The 27570-nt window shown below is 39.6% G+C and overlaps 1 protein-coding gene across 1 annotated transcript; it reads right to left on the reverse strand.

The window, feature by feature from the left end:
* Positions 1-28: 28 nt before the first annotated feature.
* On the reverse strand, positions 29-27570 carry LOC143615184 (potassium channel KOR1-like). Its single transcript, XM_077088377.1, has 12 exons — positions 27413-27570; positions 3798-4022; positions 3665-3728; positions 3224-3563; positions 2772-3067; positions 2355-2435; positions 2034-2132; positions 1714-1935; positions 1407-1595; positions 933-1008; positions 353-647; positions 29-269 (listed from the first exon to the last, which is right to left on the reverse strand). The coding sequence occupies exons 1-12, from the start codon at positions 27568-27570 to the stop codon at positions 176-178; spliced, it is 2139 nt and encodes a 712-aa protein (XP_076944492.1). The 3' UTR covers positions 29-175.

Below are 27570 nucleotides of genomic sequence, written 5' to 3' on the forward strand. Positions count from 1 at the left end.
AACCTACGTATGTCGTTCTTCTATTTGCATTTCTGCTTCAACAATTCAGTGACATTATCGGTCATAAATTAGCAATATTACCAACTATCTAAAGGATATATAACTTCACAACACTAGAACTTGAAACATAATTTGAATACTTTTACAATTGATGGAATATATAGAGAGAGAAACATCATGCAATCTTATCTGATATTTCATCTTCAAGTATCTTTATTAGTTTCTTACTTCCACCCACTCGAGCTTCATCAAGAGGTGTGTGACCCCATCTACAACAAACCCAAACAGTTAGCAGCTACAATTAATGAACTATTAGTTGTTTATAAAAGAAAATGTGAAACTTAAAACATACCTATCCTTGGAGAATACACTTCCCCCAGCTTCTAAGATCAACTTAGACATTGAATACAAGCCATCTGCAGCAGCAATATGAAGTGGTGTACGAAGATCATAATTTCTAGAATTCGGATTAATTCCATTATTCAAAAGTCGTTTTAAAAAATCTATGTCCCCCTTTGCAACAGCTGTACAAAGACAGTCTCCAGCATTGCTCATTTCCAAAAATGCCCCTGCTTCCACAAGCATAGAAACCACCATATCGTGACCATTCTTGATTGCTTCAAATAATGGAGTATTTCCATGATTATCTACATTAGAGGTCGCAAATGAATCATTTTTATTACAACAACAACAACAACAACAACAATAATAATAATAATAATAATATATCTTTGAATTGAGAGATGGTATGTGTGCTTTGACAATACACATTTGGTGAGTATTTGACAACCCCATTTTAGTTGTAATGTTTTTGACCCGTTTTAGATAAAACACATCCCGAGTTGACCAGTTTATAACTAAATGGGCTAAATTTTCACCTCCATTTTAAATATTGTAGCAGGACTAATGCAACATTGCCAAGAAAACCTTACCTGTAGCATTAATTATTACTTCCTTTTGCAAGAAAAACTCAACGAGGTCTGCAAATCCTTTGATTGCTGCAATATGCTGTGAATAGATCATTAGTATGTAGTGTTAGATAATTGTTTATTTACTCGCATTGCTTGAGAAAAAAAATGTTTTCACTAAGCAACAAATTATTAGACGTAATTATCAAAGCTAAAATATTATTTGTTATCTGATATAAATCGACTCAATTAAGAAATTGATATATATTTGAAGAGAGAGAAAACTTGTACTTTTTGTGTTTAGCTTAAATATTTGAAGACTTTTCATGTATTTACTGTTGCATCATACAATAAACTGAGAGAGTGACCATTTCTTTAAAATGACATATATGCTTATTCTTCTATGATATTGTACGTGACTAATTATTTCACAGAAAATGAAAAAGTCTCTAAAATAACTATCATATTTTCTTTTAAAAATAATTTTGGAACTAATACCAATGGTGATCTTCCATCATAATCTTTATTGTTAGAATTTATCCCAGCTTCAACCAAACGCTTTACACGGTAGAGGTCACCATTAAAAACAGCAGAATTTAACCTCAAAGCCAACTCATATTCATGTTTTGCTACATGTAGTGTCAAGTCAGACTCCAATATCTTGTTGTGGAGGCGTGTTTGTTTTTCCTGATAACAAAAAAATGAGATATCATAAAAGAATTTCTAACTTAAAAGCTAATTGTTTGCAATTTCATTAAATAAATACTTCAGAAATCATTTACAATGTTAAACAGAAGTAACTGACCTCAAGGAGGTTATCTAGAATGATCCTCGCATCAGCATAATGTATCTCTAGTATATCTAACAGAGATTGCTTATGAATTCGTAATAGCTTTGACAGCTCAGCAACACGAACTGTATTAGGTACTGGAATGTTACAAAGAACTGACAATTCATTTAGGGAGCTACAAGTTTCCGATATCCTAACACATTTCTCTGCTTCATTCTCACTTCTTTCCACATCCTCCTATACAACAATATTATGCTACTTAGTGTTATATCGTTTTATAACTGACCCGAATCAACCCATTTTTAACTTAATAATCGTATAGCTAAAACTCATACCAACTTCCCATAACAAACTATGTATAGCTGGTCTGCTATATTCCCTTCTGCAATAATCACTTCTCCTGGAAGAAAAAGTTCTTCCTGAACTTTAATCGCCTACAACATAAAAGAACTAAATAAATTATAAGTGAGAAACATTAGTGTCTTACATTTTTGTTGGTGCAAATAGTTTTGTATAGGTGATAAACATGTAAATATTACTTTTTAAATTAAACATGACATGTTAATGGGCATCCAGATAACCCAACAACCAATTGTGTCATCAAAATGAAGAACAAAGTTTGCATCACACTGGAAATTTATTGACAAACAACTTACTATCTGTTTGATAAATGGAAGAGAGCAACCCTTGAAAATAGGAACTTTTGTGATATAAGGATCATATAACTTTTGTGATATCTGTAAAACACAAAACATCAGTATAATATATATATATATATATATATATATATATATATATATATATATATATATATATAACTAAGGAGTTTCCTATGAATGGTAAGAACCAATAGATTTTTTGCATGTGGCATTACAACCTATGGTGAATGAACAATTTTAGAAAACTATGTCAATTTTTGGTAATTTTAAATCTCAACCATTGATTAACATGATTCAATGACTGTGATTTATTCCTAGTCTTCCTAGGAAACTACTTATTTTTAGGATAACCCTCTCATATATATGTGTATATGTATGTATATATATATATATATAGACACGCATATATAACACCTTGGCTTTGAAAGTAGCTGGGATATCCTGAAGAACAACAGCTTCATTGTAGTTGGTCTCGTATTGTAACTGCACATGGCTTTTGATCTCTTTACTTATCTGCCTCCCAAGATTATTTTTGTTCATATATTTGATCAAGTCTGTCATTTTATCCCTAAACCTTTCTGTTCTTGATCCTTTCACAATAAGTGCTGCCATATTACCTAGTAAATAAGCACCAAGAATCATGTCACCTGAAATATAGATGATTATGAATATCATTTCTCTATTGTTCACAGCATGTATATCTCCATAACCTGCAATAAATGACATAAATCAGTTACATTTAATAAAGAACATTCTTTAATTTGCAGTTTCAATGGTAGAAGATGGTGGTGGTGGTGGTGGTGGTGGTGATGATGATGATGATGATGATGATGATGATGATGATGATGATGTGTTGGCTCACTTACCAACAGTTGCCATGGTGACAATGGCAAAATATAGGGAAGTTATATAGCGTGTCCACAAGTCTATATCTCTAAATTGGGAATAACTGTAGTCTCCCATCTTCAAGCTCCCAATCCATGTGTAACCTTCTTTAGTTGGAGGCAGTGTGGTGGCAAGGTAGTAGAAGATACATGCAGCTGTGTGTGTGCAATACAGTTCAACAACAAATAGCTTTATGATTCTGGTTAACAAGTAGTTGATTCGAATATCTTTCTCCAATGTTTCAAAGAACTCAGTCACTCTGAGAGCCCTACTTAGCCTGATCCACAGCAGGTACCTCACAACTTCTTCTCTGTTACAAGCCTGCTCAATTACACAAATATACCCACTCTGTTAATAAATCGAACTGAATACAATCGCGTTGAATTAAATCAAATTGAATCGTATTGTACTAAATCATATACCTTGTAAATGGCGTCCAAGGGCAAACAACCAAGAAAATCAAGTAAGAAGCGAGATTTTAAGTAGCTGAAACAAGGCGATTCGAGTTATAAATAAAAGGAATGATTGATATTGAATTAAAGAAGAAATACCGACCGAAGGGCGATTCGATTATGAGAGCAGACAAGGCGATGGGAGTGAGGGTCCTTGTAGGCGACGAAGAAATGCAGGAAAATGTCGATGAGAAAAGCAAGCTGGCTGGCAATGTCGAGGAGGAATAACTTCTCCGGCAGACCTCGGAAGAACCCGAACTCCAGAGGTGTGAAGAAGGAGGAATAAACCGCCCATACAATTATGAAATGCTTCCATCCTAAATACAACCTGCAATTGCAACCGCATTTTCATTTGTTATATAGTAGGTTAAAAACAAACTATATATGGCGGGTTATGATTTTAAAAGTTAGTCGATTATGTGGTTTTTAGAGCGACGACACTATAAATGGCGGGTTATGATAATCCATTCGACGTGCTTTTATTATAAATTACTAGACGGGTGCCCGCGCGATGCAGCGGGTGTTTGAACCTGTTAATCACGTACAAATATAAGTGTTTATGGTTCAGTTAAAACCTTGAAATTGTTTAAATCGGTCATTGATTTGACTTCTTTTTTCTTTTTCTTTTTTACTTTCGGTTTGTTGGTCGGTTTCAAATTTTCAAAATGTAATGAACGGTTGGTCCACGGTTTATATTGGCAACCGGCCATATGAAACCAGAAAAGGCTGTAAATTAACCTAATTGCAATATGATTCATTTTGTAATCCTTGTTGTTATTATTTCACATCCTAGATCTTCCATTAATATTTACCATTTATGTGGCTAATTAAAATTATCATTTTTTATTTGTGATCATCTCAAGTATCATATTATGTTGGTTTTTAGTTAAAATTGATGGTACATTTTAATTATTAATTATTTTAAACTAAATTTATTATTGAAGTTTAACTGTGAAACCAAACTGGAACCAGGCCGTTTGCAACAATTCGGTTTCAACTTTCAATTGTTGAGTTTGGTTTTGGACGACAAAAAATCAGTATTAACGGTTGGACTCACAAGTTTTACATAAAAATCATCAAAACCAACACTGAACACCCCTACGTAACATATTAATTTATTTAAAATGAAAAAAAATTACAACAATATCATATCCAAATTAAAGAGAATAAAATGCTCGTTTTTATGGTGCAATTTGTTTATAAAAATATTAACGTATGAAAAGGCTATAGTCGTTTAAAAATCATGGGTGGGAAGTTAGTTTGTAAATTAAAAACATAATATGGTTAAAAATGAGGGAACAAACTTGTAAGTTGAATGAATTATGTTTAAAATACATATTTACCCTTACTAACACATGTACCTCATGCTTTAAGTGTTGTAAGTTACTTAAAATGGGTGTCTTAATTTGCCATTGTTTGGTGTATTATATATAGTATAAATTTTAGTGGAAAAAATTCTTGTCCTTTAATCCATTTGATGTGCTTTTATTATAAATTATCTTTTTTTTTGTTATATTAATTAACTTCATATATAGACAACATCATTTATTTAACACTACATCAAAGATTAGGTTGGAGAATCAAACAAGATCAAGAAGGAACGTAAATCTCTAATAATAAGTAATAATATAACTTATTTAAGGAGAAGTTTATAACTCCGGTAAGGTTAGCAACGATCTGTGCTACTGTTTGGTGGCTTGAATTGAGAAAAACGTAGTACCACTTTTATGTTTACTATGTTTGGTCATTTGGTAATAAAAAAGAATCTTATTATACTATTAAAGCAATATAAGGTTTTTATTTGACTTTTAATTAGCATGTTCACATATGCTTCCAACTAATCAATTTTTCATTTATATAATTTCCATATGTTAATTTGAACAGTAATATTAAACATTAACTCCTAAGTTAAAGAGAGTTTCAAAATAAATGGTTATAATTAAGATTTATTGAGTAATAAAGACAATTAATTGTTTTATTGTTATTTTTTTTTTAAATTTTGAGACTTTGTTATTTATTTATCTTTTTTATTTTGGGAATTTATTTATAAATGTTTGGTCTGGATGTATAGATGTTTGGATTGAAATGATGGTTTATTTCACGAGATTTTGATTTTATTGTTATATTCATATTTGAAGCATTCTTTATGTTGTGTGCTTATATGTTTTTATAATTTAAAAAAAACAGTGTTTATAACACACAACTTATGTTACATCTACACGTTTACGATTAGTAGTTTAAAAATACGACTTGAGCAAATGATGAAGTTTTCATCAATATGTCCTTTTTTGTTTCATGGTATAAGTTAGAATCATGTGGCATAATTGTTATTTTTTTCAATTTGTCTTTGTATGTTGAATTTTTTTAATTAAAACAACAATGTGATATCTTATAATAATAATAATAATAATAATAATAATAATAATAAAAAACACACACACACATATATATATATATAAATTTTTATATATTTTTTGTTCGTGTGTAACACAAGATCTAAACTAGTAATAATAATGTTACAAAAGTGATATATTATTTTCTTTAAATCCGCATTTATTGGAAATTACATAGTCGAATCAATTTACCGTATGGAATAACCCTTGAGTCCTTGACCAATGCGGGCTAAAACGTATGTACATTTTACATTTTGTAGTTCTTGTTTGAATTTGGCTAATGGTCATGGGATTTTATTTCAGTTAGAATAATATATTTTGAATTATTATGTATTAAGAAGGGAAAAGACTCAAATACAAGTGTGAACATAAACCAAGTGAGATTCGACCCATATCAGACCCGTTGTAAAACCCGTTATTTACAATATGGTCGGTTCTCGGGTCCTCTGAATATCATTAAATGGGTCCAGGTCAAGTCTCGTGGGTCTAACCATATTGTCTTTACATAAACCGGATAGGACGAGTGAGACCTGAACTGATCAAACTCAATTATTTACAACAGAGTCGGGTCATAGGTCCTGAGAATACCACTAAACAGGTCAAGATCGGGTCTCGCATGTCTGACCCGTAAGCACACCCCTGCTCAAATATCCTTGTCGATTTATTGTATTAAATTTTAGAAAATATGAAGTAACCGAAAAAATCAACAAAACTCACGTGGTCAAAGTTAACATATTCTGACCTATGATTATGGAAGGAAAACACAACCACCTTACCTTGAAGCAACAATAAAATTACACGAGAGGAAAACGTACGTAGTATTGGGTGTTTTTGGTATTGAAGAAACACAGATCCAATCCCCAGGTATGAGTTCTGGATCTAATGAGTCCACAAGGTAGGATACGATAATTACAACCAAGATATGAGTACAACCTCCCAAAGTCCAGTGACCGGAACCTGCAAAGCACACACCGTGAGTCTCGTTACGTGAAGGACAAGAGGGGGGTCTTCCCGTAACCACCCTCCGGCGTGAGAATAAGTACTGTTCTGTAGAAGATAAGCACTTAAGTAAATTGAGAGAGTACAGTGGGAGTGAATGAATACCTCATGGTAACGAAGAGAGTATTTATAGCCGAAGAGTGTGGGAAGAGTGATTGGGCCAGCTGCCCTTAAGAAGATGCTCTCGTAACCACCTGGACACGTGTCCTCTTTTGATAGGTTCGGTTTATACGTTGCATGCGCATGTATAACCACCTAGACACGCGTCCTTTTGGTATAGGTTGATGGGCAACACTGGCCACGTGCACGGTTATAACGGGCTTGCCAGGTGTCCTTTATTGATTGGTTGAGAGGTCACGTATTGCCCAAGAAAGCATCTTGGTAGATCTTCTAGAAGGTATTTGACTGTTGACAGATGTTCCCAAGGTAATACCTCACAGTCATTAACGCGGAAGAAAGTTCCTTCTTGCGGATGACTCCTGAGGGTGCCAAAGTGCTTCTGCATGTTCTCCGAGGGTGTTTCTTCCTCAAATGCTTATGCAGATGGTTTATATGTCCCGCGGGTGAATTGTGGTAGGTTCACGGTTGACCCGCGGGTGTTACTTAAGGGTATTTGGGTCTTTTCAGTACCCTACCTCTATAAGTCCCCTCAGTCCAGTGTTTCTTCCGCGTGAAGTACTTTATGCGGGTGAATTTTGGAGTTAATGTGTATTTGGGGGGTTTTATTCGTTATAAGTTGGTAGAAAATATCTTCTGTTTGTTGTGGATAACCATGAAAAAAAGGACAAGTTGACAGCTTGCAGGCGCGTGTGCAGGTGACAGGACGTTTGTGACGGCTGCAACTGTACCCGACTGTACAACTTTTTCACTTTTTTGAATTTTCCCGCGTCACATGGCGAGTATCTGTTGGTCGAATTTTTCTCTCTCCACTATTCGTATCCCATCGCATTAATTGCGATGAGTATATATAGGGGGGGTTAACTTCTTTTTGAAGCTTTATCGTCTTTGTATTTTGACTACTCTCTTATTTTCTTTCTCTGAAACTCTCTGCATATTCCTTTGATTTTATCATCATACCAGGGATTTGACGTTTATGACTAGCACGATGGCAGAAGTTGACGAGATAGAGGTGCAGTGGGACCAATATGAGTATCAAAAACTTATTGAAACGTATGGCATTCCACCGGAGTGGGGGTCGGAATTCCGTTCTGCCGGTTCTATTGCCAGTTTCCCCCCTCCCGGGAAGATGGCATTATATGCTGATTATTTTGTGTCAGGAAACTTCCGTCTTCCCGTCACAAAGTTTTTTATGAAGGTGGTGAAGGCGTTTGGGATTCACTTGTCCCAGCTTCACCCAGGTGCCGTCATGCGAATTTGTCACTTCGAGTTCGTATGCATGGCTCATGAGATGGTACCTCGGCTGGACCGTTTCGCCGTATTTTACAAGATGACTCGTCAAAATGGGTGGTTTTCTTGTCATTCGTCATCTGACAGGGCTTTCGGGCGCAAGGTTGGGACGATATCCAAACACTGGAAGAGGAAGTTCTTCTGGATATCGGAGGATGTGGTGTCGGAAGCCATGGTTCGTCGGTCAGGCAACGAGCCTTTAATTGACCTTACTCTGGCCGTTCATGAGAACCGCGACTGGGTCCGCAAACTGACTACCCCGCTAACACCAATGCGGGTATTGCCTGAGGAGGCCCTTGTCTGGGCGGGGATGAGCCGCCTATGGCCTGCTCCCGGTATGGAGCCTGTTTTCGTTGAGCCGGACGGTCGTAAGTTTACAAATTTTTTTTTATTTAATCCTCCAAAGTTCTGTTTTTAAACTTTGTGTTTGTTCTTCAGGTTTCGAATCAATGCTTAACTCCTTGTATGATGATAAGGGGTGCGTGGGGAAAACTATCCGCGACCTTAAGCAGGTGCCTGTCCTGGAGAGGAATGCCAAATACTTCCTCTTTCCTGTGAGTGTGCGGGCCGAGCCGGTTGTCTCGGATTCTATTTTTGAAACAAGTGCGTATATTTTGAACCCTCCTCCTCTCAATGTGCTAACCTCGGATGGAACAATCGTTATCTTAAGTGACGATTCTACCACTTCCGAGGAGGAAAGCTCAGATGACGCTCCCGAAACTTGGTCTGTTTCGCATTTGTTGGCAGAATTATACCGGAAGAGGTCTCTCCGAACTTCTCAGGCAAGTGACGCGGGTACTAGCGCCGCTGATGCCGGGAAAAGACCTAAGACAAAGAAACAGCGAACCCGACGCTTGAGGAAGCCGGAGCCTAGTCTTGCGGAACGTCTGGGAACGGTAACTGGTGAGTTTCTATTGCTAAAATTTTTTTTAACTTCTCTTAACGTCCGGATCTGATTGCAAATTTCTTGTGTAGATCCGCTGATTGTGGAGGATGACGTGGTTGAGAAGTTATCCACGCCTACTCCGATTGTTGAGAAGCAACCATCTCTTTCCCCATAAAAGGTGGTTGAGGACAAACCTGGTACTCCTCCCACCGAGGTGCGTGCGGAGGGGACCAGTGTGCGCCCAGCATCCAATCAGTCGATAGTTTTTTTTTCGATGCTGGGGTTGCTACCGGGAACGAGGAAGATAGCCCAGTTGTTGACGATGCTGGGTTTCTGGTTCATGGGTCTCCGTTTCGTCCTTCTACTGAGAAATTTTCCCCATCACCTTTGACTACTAATGTGATGAGGAGTTCGCTGTTTGGACCATCCGTCCATGAAGCCGGGAGAGGGTCAACGCAAGGTGAGCCACCACAATCCTTCTCGATGCCTATACGACGTGAAACCTCAAGATCTCAGTATTACGGGGATGCGCAATTAGGAGGGGATTTTGATTTGTTTGTCCCACCATGGGATATTATCAATGGGTCACGTTTTACCAACCCTGAAACGTGTATGAATTTTGTGAAGCACTGCATGCCTCCTGCCGAAATGACAGATCTTCAGGACCGCTCTCGCGATGATCTTCACACTGGTTTATCCGTGTCTTTGGCTAATACTGTAGCCCAGACCCAAGAGATCTTGCGGGAGTGGCGTACAATGGGTGGAAAGCTGAGTACGGCTTCCGAGGCCGTTAAGGCAGCGGAGGCATATGCTGAGGAGCAGCGTAAGGCGGCAGCTGCGGCTTGGTGGAAGCTGATTGATACTCAAGCCGCACTTAAAGCTGAGCAGGACCGGATTGCTGCCGCTCAAGGTTGGAAGGAAGCTTGCGAGAGGTCTAACAACACTCTCGAGGCTTCCCGAGCTGAGACTCAAAGGAAGAAAGATGAATTGGCGAATACTCATGACGAAGTGTCTCGCCAAAATGCCCGAATCCAAGAGCTAGAGGAGGCGTTACGATTGCAAGGGGATCAGTCTGAGCTTAAAGATAAAACTGTTGTTGATATGCAGTCTGCATATGACTCCCTTTTGCAATCTCACACTGAAGCAAGTACCCATGCCTCCGCCGAATTACAAGGACTTCGTGATAGAGCGGAGCATGCCGAGCGAGAGAGACAATACTTCCTCAACCGTGGTCTGAGCTCGGTAGGATTTCTTCATATTTATTCTATCCGTGTACTTCTATCTTTGTGCTGACATGTCTTTTATGTTTTGTTGTTAGGTCATTCATTATGTTAAAAAGAGTAGAGAACTCACTTACTGCTTTGTTAACTTGACGACTGCTGCTAAGGCAGTTGGGCGAGTGGAAGGCTTCAACGAAGGTTTGGTGTTCGCTCAGTCCGGACGACCTACTGAGAACCATCCGCTACATGGCCTTGACACGAAACAAGAATTAGACATGCGGGTTCAAGAGTTTGATGATCCTTTTTCTCCGCTAGAAAATATGCTTCCGGAGTTTGCTTTGAATGATGATGGCGTAAAACAATTACGCGTCTATATCGAAGATGAATATGAGGATGACGAGTCCAAGGACGAGGCTCCAAATGCTCCGGAAGGCACATCTGCTCCTAATCCGTAGATAGGTTTTGGGATTTAGGCTTTTGCAATTTCTTTTCCATATTTTTGTAATCACTTGTGAATATTTAAATGGAAAGAACTTTTGGTTTGATAATATCTTTGCAAGATATTTTCCTTTTTGAATTTTGAATTCGTGTATCTTGGGTAACACCAGTGACGTGGCGGGGAGAGAAATTTTAAGCGACGGTTAACGAGACGTGTGACATCCCCTTTTTGACAACCTGTCACGCTTTTCGAATCTCCCGCCTGACGTGTCGATCATCCCATGGTCCGCGTTTTCTCTTTCCTCTGTCAGTCAGAAGGGAGCATTTATTGCGATGGGTATAAACTAACCCTTTGTGAATCTAATTCGGTCTTATCACTTTCAACATCTAGATTAATCAGAAAAAACCTCCATCTTATCTGAGAGATTTCTGTAAACTTCTATCATATGGCTGGTGAGAAGAAAAATACTTTGTCGATCCATGAGCTTACAGTGCATTTGAAAGAGAAAGAGTACGAGGACGTCATCATTTACGGATTGGTTCCAGAATGGGAGCCGGAACGCCCGGCGGACGGATCTATTGCGACTAATCCTCCGACTGGGAAGATGGCCATATATACAGAGTTCTTTACAACGAGCAACTTCCGGTTACCTATAACGAAGTTTGTGAAGGACATTCTGACTTCCTACGGCCTCCATCTTTCCCAGATTCACCCACTAGGGATGCTCCGAGTACGTCACTTTGAGTTTTGTTGTCAGGCTCATACTATTGACCCGACGGTAGGTCAATTTGCAGTGTTCTACAAGCTGACGCACCGCGTTGGGTGGTTTGGATGGTCCGCTACCAAAAGGGGTCGTAATGAGGGCCCTATTGGTACCGAGTGCTACCGGAGTCTTTACGAATGGAAACCTAAATTCTTTTGGGTTCGGGAGGGTGTAATTCCATTTACGATGAGTCATCGTAAGGCTACAGATACCCTTCCTTCCGTTGCTGCTACTACGGCGACTAATATCCCGTGGTATACTTCATTAATAAAGACGCCAACGCCCATGCGGGCGATCTCTGAGGCGGCGTTAGTGTACGCCAAGATGAGCCGTTTGTGGCCGTTCCCGACCTTAGAGCCTTCCTATGAAAATTCTGGTGGAGGTAAGTTTTTACTTGTAATATTTCAAGGTCTTGTTCCTTTTCTTACCTTTGTATTAAATTTGCAGGGGAAGAATCCATTCTTTCCTCTTTAATGGATAAGGTAGGAGGCATGATGGCACGCCGTCCTATTGCTGCAACCGACGTTCCATTTCTTGAACGCACCGAGCATAACTTCTTATTTTCTCCTCTCCGCGCGGAGCCTGTTGTTTCCGAAGCAATGTTTGCGAAAGGTGAGAAGAGGATTGCTGAAGGTGAGGAGGTTCTAAAACCTCAACCTTTTACTGTTGTGACTTCTAGCGGGGTGGTTGTGCTCCTTTCTTCTAGCGAGGAGTCATCACCTCGCGTAGAAAGACCATGTATTGATACTACTGATTCTACCAATGTCTTGCCTATGACCACAGGTTTGACCCGCAAACTTGGTAAGGTTTCCACCGAGAAGACCTTAGGAGGTGGTGACGATGCTGATGTCGCCGATGATGCTGCTCCTGAGGACGAGGTCCCAATTGTTGGTGAGGGACCATCTAAAGTTGTTAAAAACGCAGATCTCAACTTGCCGAGACCGCCCTTCCTAAGAAGAAGAAGAAGAAAAAGATGAGCCAACCTGCGGACTTAGGGTCCCGTTTGCAGGAACTCGATGCCCAAGATGTTTCTATGGGTAAGTTTGTTTGTTTTTGGCATAAATAACCATGCTCCGCATGCCTTTTAATTGACTTTGATTAAATCTTTCAGTGGCCCTGAAAGATTTTTCTAAAGGTATTTTAGGTTTGAAGGATTCGGGGGCTCCGAAACTTCCAACTCCGCCTTCTTCACCCAAGAACACTTTCCAAAACCCGATCAATCTGACGGGTACCTCTCCTTTGAAGGATATGGAGAAAGGAGGTCATGAGTCTGATACTCTCCGCATGTCTCCGAACTATAACGTTCATCATTTTCGAGACCAGGGGGTATTAGTATGTTTCCTTACAAGGGTCAAAGTTCTCGTGCTGCTCATGAGGGAGAAGCTGCTCTGCATTGTCCACGTTTGACATTGCGTGAAGATTCCACATTCAATGACGCGGATCTCTGTTATGAGTTTCTTCAAGAGAGTTTTCCTCCTGCGGAAAAGAAGCGGCAGAGGGAGCGTATTCGCCAAGAGTTGTTGAATTCCAACTCTTATATCATGGCGAATCTTGTCTCCACCAATCAGGAGATAGCCCGGGATTGGTTGGCTATGAACAAAGAACATGATGACAAGGATCTTGAGCTGCTTGATGCCAAGAAAGAAACATTTGCGGCTTTGACTGAAGCTAAGGAAAGTTACCAAGCTTTCAAGTCCTCTTCAGAAGCTAAAGCTGCTCTTCAAAAACAATTGGATGAGCAAGCTGAACTGATAAGGTCTCTTCAGGCTGAATCCGCGGCTAAGGAGAAGCGTTTAGTCGACCTTTATGCCAAGAACCGAGATCAGGCTTTAGAGTGTGCTGGTCATAAGATGGAGCTTTTCCGGTCCAATGCGGACAAGAAATGGTTGTTATCAGCAGCAATTCCCAAGGTATTCAATCTTACACTTTGATTATAACGACCATTCTACTCGTGCTTATGCATGTCTTAATTATTTTATCAGGTTATTACTGATGTCCGGAATAGTGATGACCTCGGAAATTGTGTTGCGGTGCTTCTGAAGGCGTCCAAACAAGCTGGACGACAGATGGGCTTTGCGGAAGGCTATAAGTTTGGTTCCGAAGGTCGGCGTCCGGAGGAGTATACCTTGTTTGGTAAGGATACTGCTTCCGTCCTCATCGAGAAGACCAAGAATTTTGATACTCTTAAGTTCACTCTTTCAGAGCATATATCAGAGCTTGCGGATAAGGATGATGCTATAGATCAACTAAAAGAGTTATTAGGTCTTGATGAGGAGGAAGAAGAAGCCTAGAAAACGAATGATAAAACGGAAGACGAGGATGTCGCCCCGTGAATGTATAACTAACTTTGTTGTAAACGATTCCTTTTGCTTGTAATCTCTTTTGACTGGTATGATAAGAAGTCTTGTTTTCCTCCGGTGCACTTTGTCTTATGTACCATAATATAAGTGTCTATCCGGATCTTCGTTCTTGTCAATAAAAGATTACAACATATGTTACAAGTACGAGATTTTCATAGATTGGGCATAAGCCTTCTTACAATAAAGGAAATTATATGGCTTGTTAGTCTATTGAGGCACGCAGGCCAATAAGAAAACACTTGTGCTAAATATAACATCTTTTCAACTGAGCCCCATTCCAAGTTCTGGGGATCTCAGTCCCATCTATTTTCTCTAACTTGTAGGCACCTTTAGGTAACACTTGCTTGATTCTATAAGGTCCCTCCCAAGTTGGGGCTAACTTGCCCAGAGGTTCCAGACCGGAAGCCTCGTTGTTGCGGGATCAAATTCGCATTTTTGGATCCGCGAGTTATAATATTTCTGAAGCTGTCGCTTGTAATTATGCTTGTGGATCGGTGATAGTTCTCTCCTTTCTTCGAGTAAATCAAGATTCAACTTGAGTTCGTGATCATTATCATCGATTAACAGAACTCGTGCGGATGGAATCCCGATTTCAGAAGGAATCATGGCTTCGGTGCCGTAGGTCAGACTAAACGGGGATTCTGCGTTGCTAGAATTCTTCTGGGTGCGAAAAGCCCAAAGTACGTGGGGCAGTTCGTCGACCCACCCTGTCCGTTTAGTTCCTAATCTCGCCTTGATTCCCTCCTTGATAGTTCGGTTGGTCCTTTCGACCTGACCATTTGCTTGCGGATGAGCTACAGAGGTGAAAACTTGAGTGACTTGAAGTTCTTTCAGCCACTCCCGCAGTCCGCTGTCAGCAAATTGGGTCCCATTATCACTTACCAATTACTGCGGGAGGCCAAACCGGCATATGATGAATTCCCAAAGGAATTTTTTTACGCTTGATGCCGTTATTGAGGCAACTGGTTTGGCTTCCACCCACTTGGTGAAGTAATCGATGGCCACTATCAAGAATCTTTCTCTTCTCGGGGCTTCTGGGAAGGGTCCCATGATGTCAATAGCCCATTTTTGGAATGGCCAGGCAGATGTTACCGGAACCAGTTCGTTTTTAGGTCGTAGGGTGTTGGGGGCATGGCGCTGGCAAGAATCACACTTTCAGATTTCTTGCACAGCGTCCAGGTGCAAGCCAGGCCAATAGTACCTCGCGTTCATGATTTTTGCAACTGTCATTCTCGGTCCCGCGTGCAGTCCACAGATACCCTCGTGGATTTCACAGATTAGGTAATTTGCATCTTCTGCGTCAACACATCGTAACAGCGGGCCGAGAAATGATCTCCGGTACAAAATGCCATCATTCATTTGGTAATTTAAAGCTTTGTGTTTGATTTTCCGAGCCTCGGCTTTTCCTGCTGGAAGTGATCCGGAAGATAAATAAGCTTTGATGGGTGTCATCCAAGATTCAACACCAGTTTGTATTACCAGGACTTGGTTTTGTGGAACGGATGGATGGTCTAAGACTTCGACACGAATATCTTTTGCAAAATGCTCGAAATTCGTTGAAGCCAGTTTACTAAGAGCGTTCGTTGATTTATTTTCACTCCTCTTAGTGTGAATAACATTGAAAGAGGCGAACTGGCGAATCAGGGCTTTTTCTTGGGACAAATAAGAAGCCATGACATCGTTCTTAGCTTCATACGTTCCATTTATTTGTCCCGCAATTAGCATGGAATCCACCCGAGCTTCTAAATATTTTACCCCAAGCTTTTTGGCTATCCGTAAGCCTGCCAAGAAAGCTTCGTATTCTGCCTCGTTGTTGGTACTTTTAAAATCCAACTTTGTGGCATATGTAAACTCATGGCCTTTCGGGATTGACTACCTGAGGCCTGCGCCACATCCCTCACTGCTTGAAGCTCCGTCCGTGAATAAAGACCAAATCTGTCCTGATTCCGGAGGTGCTTGGGGTTGTTGCTCGGTCAAATATTCTCTTTCTTTGTGATGCGGGACTTCTGTGACGAAGTCCGCCAACACTTGCCCTTTGATTGCTGGCCTAGGTTTGTATTCTATTGCGTGCTCACCTAGTTCGATGGCCCATTTGGCCAAGCGCCCAGACAATTCTGGTTTACTGAGAACGTTTTTGAGCTTGTATCCGGTTAAGACATTGATGGGATGTCCTTGAAAGTACCTGCGGAGGCGTTGGGCAGCATAGACCAGTGCCAACACAAGTTTTTCAAGCATGGAGTATCTTGTTTCCGGGTCCGATAATGTTCTGCTGACATAGTAAATCGGTGTTTGAACGTTCTTTCGATCTGTCAGAAGGACAATCCCGATGGCAATGTCTGAAGCCGATAGATACAACGTTAAAGGTTCTCCCGCGTGAGGTGCTGTTAACGTGGGAAGTTCCATTAAACATTTTTTAACCTCTAAGAAAGCTTGTTCCGCCTCCGTGGTCCATTTAAACTGTGCTTTCTTGAGGCAATTCCTCAGAGTTGAGATGAAAGGATGAGACTTGGCTGCATTATTTGCCAAAAAACTATTCAAAGAAACCAGTCGGCCATTGAGTGTCTGAACTTCCTTGAGGGAAGACAGGGAAGGCATGCGGGCTATAGCTTGAACTTTATCTGGATTAGCTTTGAAGCCCGCATCCATGACAATCACTCCCAGAAACTTTCCCTCTTCCATTCCGAATGAACACTTGGATGGGTTAAACTTCATGTTAATACCTTTCAATGTTTCAAAGGTCTCTTCAATATCTCTCAACATCTGGTTCTCCTCAACACTTTTGATTACGAGATCGTCGATATACACCTCTAAGTTTCGACCAATTTGGTCTTTGAACGCTATATCCATTAATCGTTGATATGTGGCTCCCGCATTCTTTAGTCCGAAAGGCATCGTTTTATAACAAAAAGTGCCCTGGTCTGTGCCAAATGTTGTCTTATCTTCATCACCTGCTGCCATGCGGATCTGGTGATAACCCTTGTAGGCATCCAGGAAACACTTGAATTTGAATGGTGCCACAGCATCAACCTTGAGGTCAATCTATGGTAAAGGATAACAATCCTTAGGACATGCTTTGTTTAGATCTTTGAAATCAATTCACATCCGCCACGCCCCGTTGCTCTTGGGGACTATGACTGGGTTAGCAACCCATGTCTGATAGCAGATTGGACGGATGATCCCGGTCTGTAAGAGGTCCTGGACATGCTCGTTCGTTGCTTTTGTCTGTTCCGGACCCATCTTACATTGTTTCTGAACAATCGTCATAAACAACGGGTTTACCCTTAATTTGTGTTCCGCAATGTTCCGCGGGACACCAGTCATATCCGCGGGTTGCCACGCGAAAACATCAATATTTTTTTATAATATCTGTTTCAAGAAAGGTCGTACTATCTCGGAAATAGCAGGTCCAATTGTTACAGTTTGATCGGGGAAATCTTTGTTCAAGACCCACTTTTTCTGGTTCAGTTCTCAAAGTTTGTTTTGGGATCTTGCTAGGTTTTGAGCTCTCGGTTGCAAAGCAATGTCGATTGACATGAATTATTTCTATACCAGTGCAAGTCGGAACTCCTACTGCACTGTGTGCTGTGGACGGATGGGCGTTGAAGTCACCAATTGTGTAACATCCTAAATATTATAATGTTAAATAAAGAAAGTTACGTTTAGTGATTTCGCGTTATTAATTAATTAATATCGAGTAAGGAACGGATCATGGACTTAGATTAATTAAGGTGGATTAAGTGGTAATAGGCTTTAGGTCCATGGGCTTCAAGAGGTATAAATACCCTCTTAAACCAACCTAAAACCCTAAACCCTCATTTATATTCATCCTAATCTCTACACACTCAAAAACACACACACACCCCTACACCATAAACCTTCGGCCGAGAGTGAAGGTGAGAACCGAGCCACACAAGCATCAATTCTGGATATATTCTTGTGATGCAAGATAGATTCGAGGCCTAACTTTCGTAACCAAGCTATACCGTAACCTTCAAACGCGTTAAAGGTATGTTCTCCATGTTAAAGTTTACGTTTTCATGAACGGTTAGTCTTGAGACTTAAACCCATAGTAGATCGGGCCTAAACTAGTATTAAAGTGGCAAACTTGATGTTAAAATGAACCTAACGAATCTGCGATTATGAGTGGCCCGTTAAAGAAAACCTTATTGAACGTTTTAAGCCTAAAGGTCCAAACTTTACGCTTGTCCGGGTCAAGTCTTATCCAAAGTTGGCCATGGGATCGATTACGAGAATGGTAAAAAGGTTTATACGTTGAAATGTAGCCGATTAGCGGAGTTAAACTAAGCCAGTGGCCGTCACTAGATAACTTCGCTGAAGGCAAGTTCGCCTACTGTGAACTTCGCCTACTGTGAACTTTGCCTAGTATAAGTTCGCTTGTATAAGTTTGCCAAGCCATAACTTCGCCTGATGTTAAGTTCGCTGAATGCATAACTTCGCCTGATGTTAAGTTCGCCAAGCTATAACTTCGCCTGATGTTAAGTTCGTTGAATGCATAACTTCGCCTGATGTTAAGTTCGCTGAATGCTTAACTTCGCCTGATGTTAAGTTCGCTGAATGCATAACTTCGCCTGGTGATAAGTTCGCCAAGCCATAACTTCGCCTGATGTTAAGTTCGCTGAATGCATAACTTCGCCTGATGTTAAGTTCGCTGAATGCTTAACTTCGCCTGATGTTAAGTTCGCTGAATGCTTAACTTCGCCTAATGTTAAGTTCGCTTAACACTAAGTTCGCTTACAGTAAGTTCGCTTAATGTTAAGTTCGCTTATTGTTAAGTTCGCTTAGTGATAAGTTCGCTGGAGTTAGCGAATTAGAAAATAAATTAAAAACCTAATGGAAAATGTGTTACGACAGTTAATGGAAATAAAATTTTTCCAAGCTCGACCCCAGCCAGGGGCTCTGCCCCTTGGACCCTGCTAGGGGCTGCCGCCCCTAGACCCCGCTGCCAGGGGCGCTGCCCCCGGACCCCCGTTCGTTGTGGGTTATATAAAGATAGAAATACAACATGAGTAGTAGTAGTTAATTGATACATGTAAATATTTTACAGTTAGCCGTGCACAGCTCAAGAAGGGAATAACGATTAACGGAGAGCGTAACAGGATTCAGGTGAGTTTCTAGCCCCACTTCTTTGTTATGTTTTCGGGGCTGTGTGCATACTCGATGTGATAGTTAATACGCTTAAGTGGTAAGTGTATGCCCTGTATGATTTATGTATGATGATTGCTTGACGGGGCGTGAACGATCTTCGGATATTGCATGAACCGTCAGGTGGTAGTTAAGATATGATTGATAAGTATGATGAAAGATATGATGTATGCATGAATATATGATGTATGCATAATGTATGTATGTTATGATGATGGTACGTGAACGCTCTTCGGAGATTGCACGTATTGTCAAGGAAAGTATGTATGAACAGGTACGGTACAGTTACACGAAACAAAGGGACCAGACCCTTATAATATCTGTGATGTTAGGGACCAGACCCTTATAATATCTGTGATGTTGGGGACCAGACCCTAATAATATCTGTGATGTTAGGGACCAGACCCTTATAATATCTGTGATGTTAGGGACCAGACCCTTATAATATCTGTGATGTTGGGGACCAGACCCTAATAATATTAGTGATGTTAAGGACCAGACCCTTATAATATCTGTGATGTTAGGGACCAGACCCTTATAATATCTGTGAGGTTATAGGGCGAAAGGCTCTTTAAAACGTATGATTATGTATGTAAAGAAAGTATGAAGGTTAGAATGAAAGTATATGCACTTATGTGTGTATGAAAGAAAGTTAAGAGGTTAAGTATGAAATGTAAGAAGGTATTGTATGATTATGTGATTAACTAGAACTCACTCAGTGTAGCTGACTTTTAGTATGCATGCAGGTGAGTAGAATGAGGCAGGTAGATTGAGGAGGACACAAGGCAGAGTTGGACGAAGCTGGCATCTGAAGATTTTGCTATGATGTTTTATTTTAAAAGACCATGTTTTGTTTTTAAATGACTATGAATGCTCGATAAGACAAGAATTATGGTTATGGAATGTAATGGTTTGAATGTTTTTAATGTTCCGCGAATGTTTTAATTAACTCTGATATTTAGAACTGCGTTTATGAGTAAATCCAACGCGAAAGTAGGGCTACCGGTAACGGGGCCTTACAAATTGCTTCTCGTCCGAGAATAATGTCATGCTTCGATGATGCTTGCAAAACCAGGAATTTGACTTCCTCGGTTCTCGAATGAATTCCGTCGCTCAAGGTAACTGGGAATGAAATTACCCCTCGCGGATGCATATTTTCCCCTTCGAACCCTGATACTGAAGCATGAATGGGTTTCAATTTTTCTTTCTCTTCTTCGTCAAGCTATTCAAAGCACTTTTCATACATGATATCTGACGTACTGCCGATGTCGAAGAAGACATAATGAGAGCGATAATGCCCGAAAAGGGCAGTGATGATCTGGGGGTTCTTGTTGTTCGGGCCCCCTTTAACTCGAGGGAAGATTACTGGCTCATTCTTCCATTCTTCATCATCAGATTCTTTTGTCTTATCCCCTGCTTTGAACGTTCAAATCTTTAATTTGCTTTTTACTTGGACCTTGGTTGTCCCGAATGGGCGCTTTACCGTTATTGGGTTTCCCATTTTTCACTAAATGCTTAAGTTTTTCAGACTTCACAGCTGCCTCAATTTCACTTTTTAATGTTCTACACTCATTTGTATTATGACCAATGTCATCATGATACGAACAAAGCTTCTTGGCATCTAAGAATGACCTTCTTGTCAGTGGTTGTGGCCTTCTGAAACTTATATTTTCTGTAGTGAGAATCTCAGCGGGAGTCTTTGAAAGAGGAGTCCAACTATTGGGACCCCGGCTTGAGGGTCCCGCTTTGTTCTTGTTGCCTATGAGAGATCTTGCATCAAATGGTTTTGATACTTCCGCATTTGGCTGAAGCCTTGACCAGATAGGGCCTTTCTCCTGTCTCTTAGGTCTTGGAGTTTGAAATTCGACTTTAAATTTTTTGCTTCGGGTTATCATTCCTCAATGTTTTCTCAGTGTTAGCATACACCTTTGCTGCGGTCATAAGATCATCCCACTCTTTTGGCATTCCATCTCTGCCAGTAAGTGTGAGGACTAAGTCGTCACACTTGACATTCTTGCGAAAGGCACCACGAAGCATGTAAAGGATTATCCCAACGATGTTCAAACTTTCATCGTTGAATCTGGTGATAAAATCTTCTATGGATTCGTTACCACGGCGGACAACATCCAAAATTTCTGACTGATCTCGAGTATGTTTCTTCTGCTCGCTGGACTGTTGGGAAAACTTTTTTACAATGTCATCCCAGCTAGAAATTTGACCATCAGGTAATTTTTCAAACCATTCCCTTGCTGCCCCCGTCAGTGTCAATGCAAACATATGGCACCAATAGGGGAGCGTCCAGCCACTGACCCCACCTACTGCCACGAAATTCTGGAGATGATCACTTGGATCAGTCATACCATTGTACTTACCCACTGATGTAGGTATTTTAGCATTGACAGGGAAGGGTGCTGTAGCAATACTTGTTATGAATTTTGACTTTTCGGCAAAGGCTGCCGGACGATATGGTTTGGTGAAGTCCCGTTCGGCGTTACTGTAGTACTCAGTGTGGCGGACTATGTCCTGCGGACGACTACTTCTTGCCCGTGAACTCATCCTACTATTACCAGTGTACATACTGTATTCTCCCGGTTGGTAAGTTGAGTCGTAACTATCAAATTCTTCCAAGTAAGATGGCATCCGCATATTTATGCGAGGACGAAGACGTAACCTCGGTAATTCGCCAAACTCTGGTTCCGTCGATTTGCTGTAACGGAGCTGACTTCCTCTTACTGTTGGTGGAGGAGAAGGAGATCTCCTGGGAGATTCCTCATAATGCGGGCATGAAATCGTTCATCACGTTTTCTGCGCTCATATTCAGCCACCAAACTTTGTTGTTGCACATGAAGCCACTCCTCGGGAGTTAGCTTTTCTCTTGATTGATGGGATCTCGCCATGTCAGATTTGCCTGAATCATTTTCCAGATCAAATTCTGACTAGTTTCGGCGAGTCTCATCCGTAATCCGTCTGATATTACCCAAATTTGAACCTTCCGGTGCCGACCCACGTCCCCCGTCTGTGGGAGTGGGACCGGTTGGTGTTGTAACATTTTCTAGGGTAAAACCCCCAGGTTTTACATTGGTGATTCGTGACCCCGGAATTGTGACACGTTCAAAAGTACGACCACATGGAGTCGTAATACGTGCAAAACACAAAGACCCGGAGGTGCTTCCATGTTAGTCACACGTGAATCGGATGCAGGGGTTCCCGTCGGCCCTTCAGGAAGTTTACTCATATCAAACGAACTAAAAAACCAACTAAAACTATTGCTGTTCTAACACAAAACACGGATGGGCCCAATGAAGAAACACACCTGGATCTAATGAGTCCACAAGGTAGGATACGATAATTACAACCAAGATATGAGTACAACCTCCCAAAGTCCAGCGACCGAAACCTGCAAAACAAACACCGTGAGTCTTGTTACGGGAAGGACAAGAGGGGGGGGGGGGTCTTCCCGTAACCACCCTCCGGCGTGAGAATAAGTACTGTTCTGTAGAAGATAAGCACTTAAGTAAATTGAGAGAGTACAGTGGGAGTGAATGAATACCTCATGGTAACGAAGAGAGTATTTATAGCCGAAGAGTGTGGGAAGAGTGATTGGGCCAGCTGCCCTTAAGAAGATGCTCTCGTAACCACCTGGACACGTGTCCTCTTTTGATAGGTTCGGTTTATACGTTGCATGTGCATGTATAACCACCTGGACACGCGTCCTTTTGATATAGGTTGATGGGCAACACTGGCCATGTGCACGGTTATAACGGCCTTGCCAAGTGTCCTTTATTGATTGGTTGAGAGGTCACGTATTGCACAAGAAAGCATCTTGGTAGATCTTCTAGAAGGTATTTGACTGTTGACAGCTGTTCCCAAGGTATACCTCACAGTCATTAACGCGGAAGAAAGTTCCTTCTTGCGGATGACTCCTGAGGGTGTCAAGGTGCTTCCGCATGTTCTCCGAGGGTGTTTCTTCCTCAAATGCTTATGCGGATGGTTTATATGTCCCGCGAGTGACTTGTGGTAGGTTCACGGTTGACCCGCGGATGTTACTTAAAGGTATTTTGGTCTTTTCAGTACCCTACCTCTATAGGTATGGAAGAAGACAAGTCTAAAAATGTGAATACAGGAACCATAAGTGAATACAGATAGGGTAAATAGTCAAAGCTTAGAGCCAATACAAAACGCATAGAAGGAAGCCTCGGTAGCAGTGGTGGAACTTGAAGTATGAAATTGAGGGGGGCGAAAATCATTAATATTCAAATGGTTCAAACCTTTTTTATTTGAATCACACCCCTTGAATAACGATTGACGTTCATAAAAGACAAGCCCTATTTTTCTGTAAAATATATTTATAATAAGAAAATATTAAATTAAAAGGGTTATCATTGTTTAGAAAAAAAGTTAGCATGATTACAATTTTTTTAAAATTGTTTGAAGACAGATTCATAAATATTTAACTAAGTTAAAAAAATTTTTTTTACTATGTATTATATATATGACAAAGTAAAATAAAAAAGTTAATATACTTTTTAAAAGAGTACAAAGAAATCAATCCCTTCACTACAATAAAACATCATTTCCTTCTTATTTCATCTTCACACTCTACAACTACATCTCTAAACCATGGATGTCCTTGTTCCTTGTAAGAAAACAATAAATGTTCTTTTCATTATACTATTTTTACTATCAGTTATCTAAAACACAACGTTTCAAGGGATAAAAGATCAAACCTAGAAAAACCAACTTCTATTAAAAATCCATATTAATGAAAGTCTTGGTTGGAAAACAGGGGGGGCATGACCCCTCCCCGCCCCTATAAAGGTCCCGCCTTGCTCGGTAGACGTCTTCGTCAGCCCAAAGATAAACTCAACATATCATCCGATCTAGTAGGGTCAATGGAAGTAACCAATGTCAACAATGAAAATGTAAGAAGATAAAGACTACCATAATAGAAAGAAGCATATGATCACATAAGGAAAACCTAAAGAAACGAAGCTCCCAATAAATACCAAGACGGACCAAAGGTATAATCCTCCCGTTAGAGGTGGATCAGTCTTTCCTTCTTTAGGGCATCCATGATGAGGCGTCATATCAATCAATTTTTTTTAACTTGAAACACCCCACACTATTAGGTATGCGTAGTGGAGGGGCTACAAATTGGGGCGAATTGTGTCACGTGGCGCCTAGTTAGCAAGGGTTGAGAATTTGTTTTTGGTGTGTAATGGTGTAGGGGCTACAAACTGGGCCTACGGTATCTTTTTTTATTATTTTCATTTTATAGTTAAACTAAACAAATAAAAACCAAGTAAATTAAATAATAAAATAAAAATGTATTAAAATTAAAAAGAAATACAAAAAAAAGAATACATAACTAAAAAAATACATAACTAAAAATAAAAAAAATACATAACTAAAAAATACATAACTTAAAACAAAAAACATAACAAAAAAAACTAATATCCATAATATTCGCGCATTTTTTCAACTTTTCGTCGTTGCAACAATGCGGCCTATTCGTGTAACCCGGCCGCTTTGAGGGATTCGTATTCTTTACTCATTTTCCGCAATTTCATCATAGCGGTAATCTTTTCCTGTTGTTTGTTGGTTTCTCTCATGGTATCGTTAAGTTCCTCGGCAAATTTTTCGTGTTTTTAGATGATTTATGTCATGGTAGTGGTAAGTTCCACAGGATTAGGTTAGTTCGGGTTGTTTCTAAGATTCATTTTGCTAGATTTTTTTAAATAATTTGAGTATGAATTATGTATGAAATGAAGAAGAAGGTGTATGTTTATATATATATATATATATATATATATATATATATATATATATATATATATATATATATATATATATTTATAGTTTTAACTATTTTTTTTTAAGTTTTGACCGTTGTCAACGGTCATAATAATATTATTTCTTCATTCTTTCCGACGACAACTTCACCTCGCCCTCGTTTTTTTCGCCCAAATATTGCTGGGAGGGGGGGTGCTCCTCCTCCTTCTCGGCCTTTTACGCCCCAACCCTCGCCCCATTACACTTGTCCTATACGTAGGACGCTTTATATTTTCTTTTGTCCGGCCTGCATGCTTTTCAAGTTCTTTGGGCACACGTGTTTTTTAGGTGACGATGTTATGGACGCGATGGTTTAATTTTAATTTTATTTATAAATAAACCGTTTTTCTTATATATACAAAATAATAAGCCAAACATTCTATTATCCAAACTACCCGAACAACATTTTCAATACATATGTCTTCAACCAAATACCGCAATAACTAGTTTCAATAAGTTGATGTCAATTTTTAACTTTATTATCTTGCTAATGTTTTTTTTTTCATTTTTTATCTTATTTATGTTTTCTTTGTTTTCATCACTTCTAAAAACACTTCTTTTTCACGTTACCTCAGTGTTACGTAGGAGTTTTTTTGATTATTTTTTTTGTTAAAAGCTAAGGAAAAGGTAAAGATTGGGAGTATATATATATTGTGTTTGGTTTCTTGGAACGTAGGAACACTTAATAGTAAGATGCTAGAGTTGGTAGATGTGCTTAAAAGACATAGGGTTCAGATAGCATGTTTCCAGGAGACTAAGCGAAAAGGACATAGAGGGGATGAGTGTAATGAGTATAAATTGTGGTACTCGGGGTCTGATGGAGCTAAGAATGGAATGGGGTTTCTAGTGGATAACGAACTGCACACTAGTGTGGTGGAGGTAATAAGACATAATGACAGGATTATGGTGTTGAGATTAGTACTAGGAGAAAAAGTAATGGCGAGTAGTATGCGCCTACGCGCCTCATGTAGGTTTAGAGGATCAGGAAAAGAGAGAATTTTGGGATTGCCTAGACGCGGTGGTAGGGCACATACCTAGGGGTATGGGTGTCCAAAATACCCGAACCCGAATAAGCTAATTAGGGTCGGGTTAATAGGGTCAAAAAGTATTATTCGGGTTAACCCGATTAACCCGAATAGTTATTAGGGTCGGGTTTCGGGTTAACCCGAATAACCCGATTACCAACACATGCACTTGTTATATCAATGAGGATTTATGCCATAGTCCAAACCCACCTTCAATTTACAAATCACAATCGATACCTTAGTTTCATCCCAATGGCTTTATTAAACTATTGTACTTATAAATTAAGTTGTCTTTGCAGTATTTAGATTTGCTTTCAATATTGAATTGTAGTATTGCTATGACCCACATTAGATGGAGAGCTAACAATGGTTGCTTTTGGTGTTCGATAAAGTCGAATTCCAGAGCGGTTGTAACACAGTGTCTAGATCCGGTTGTAAGTTTTGATATCGTTATCATAACTTACATACTTCATACTTACAACTAATTATATTAATTCAGTTATGATTACACAGTCAAAGCAAAACAACTACTCCGTATATAAGTATAATGACCTGATTATAAAAAATTGTATGTATATGCACCAAAGAAAACTATACAAACCGAACTCTTTATTATTGAAAATAGTTGCATAGTTATTTTGTATGTAAACTAACTAGGATTAATGTCATATTCATCGCTGGAACAAAACGAAATCGCATAAGAGTAACCCGAATAACCCGACCCGATTAACACGAAACCCGATTAATCCGAACTCAACAAACCCGAACCTTAATAGGGTCTTCACTATTTATAAATCTACTAAACATCCTCTCCAAGAGAAGTACTAAACTTTCTGTTTAAGACAAAACCTTTCATAAACATATTATAATTGAATTAACTAAAATAAAACACAACAGAATAAACGTTAACTATATTAATAATTCAAGATTAACCTTCAGAACTCACTCGAGCTTTTTAAGCTCCGCTAAATTCGAACTTCTGATGAATAGTTACATGTTAACCTGTAGTACGACTTTTAACGAGTAATAATGTATGTCTCGACTCGTTCAGACCAATAAAAGAATCTTTACAACTACAATAATGGAAGTACATGAATCATTTGTTTATCCAAGTTTGTTGCTTTTTAATTTTCCAAAATTAGAGTACGTAAAGTTTTGGTTGATAAAAAAGTTTATAACTTCAAACATAATTAATTTAAACTAAAGATACTAGTAGTGATGTATATATTACCAATTTTGTGGATGAATAACAAATCGATTCGTGGCGGTGGTGGTGCCACTGTTGTTTCGCCACCTCGATGGGCTGTTTTGCTCCTCCTCTTCCTCTTCTTCAAACTCAACCTCTTGTCTTGTTCTTGACCCCATTTTCAAGCCTCTAATAATAATCAT

This window comes from Bidens hawaiensis, unplaced genomic scaffold (assembly GCF_021521415.1).
Source record: "Bidens hawaiensis isolate Kalapana, Puna unplaced genomic scaffold, B.hawaiensis_p1.1 tig00042047_1, whole genome shotgun sequence".
NCBI classification, from domain to species: Eukaryota; Viridiplantae; Streptophyta; class Magnoliopsida; order Asterales; family Asteraceae; genus Bidens; species Bidens hawaiensis.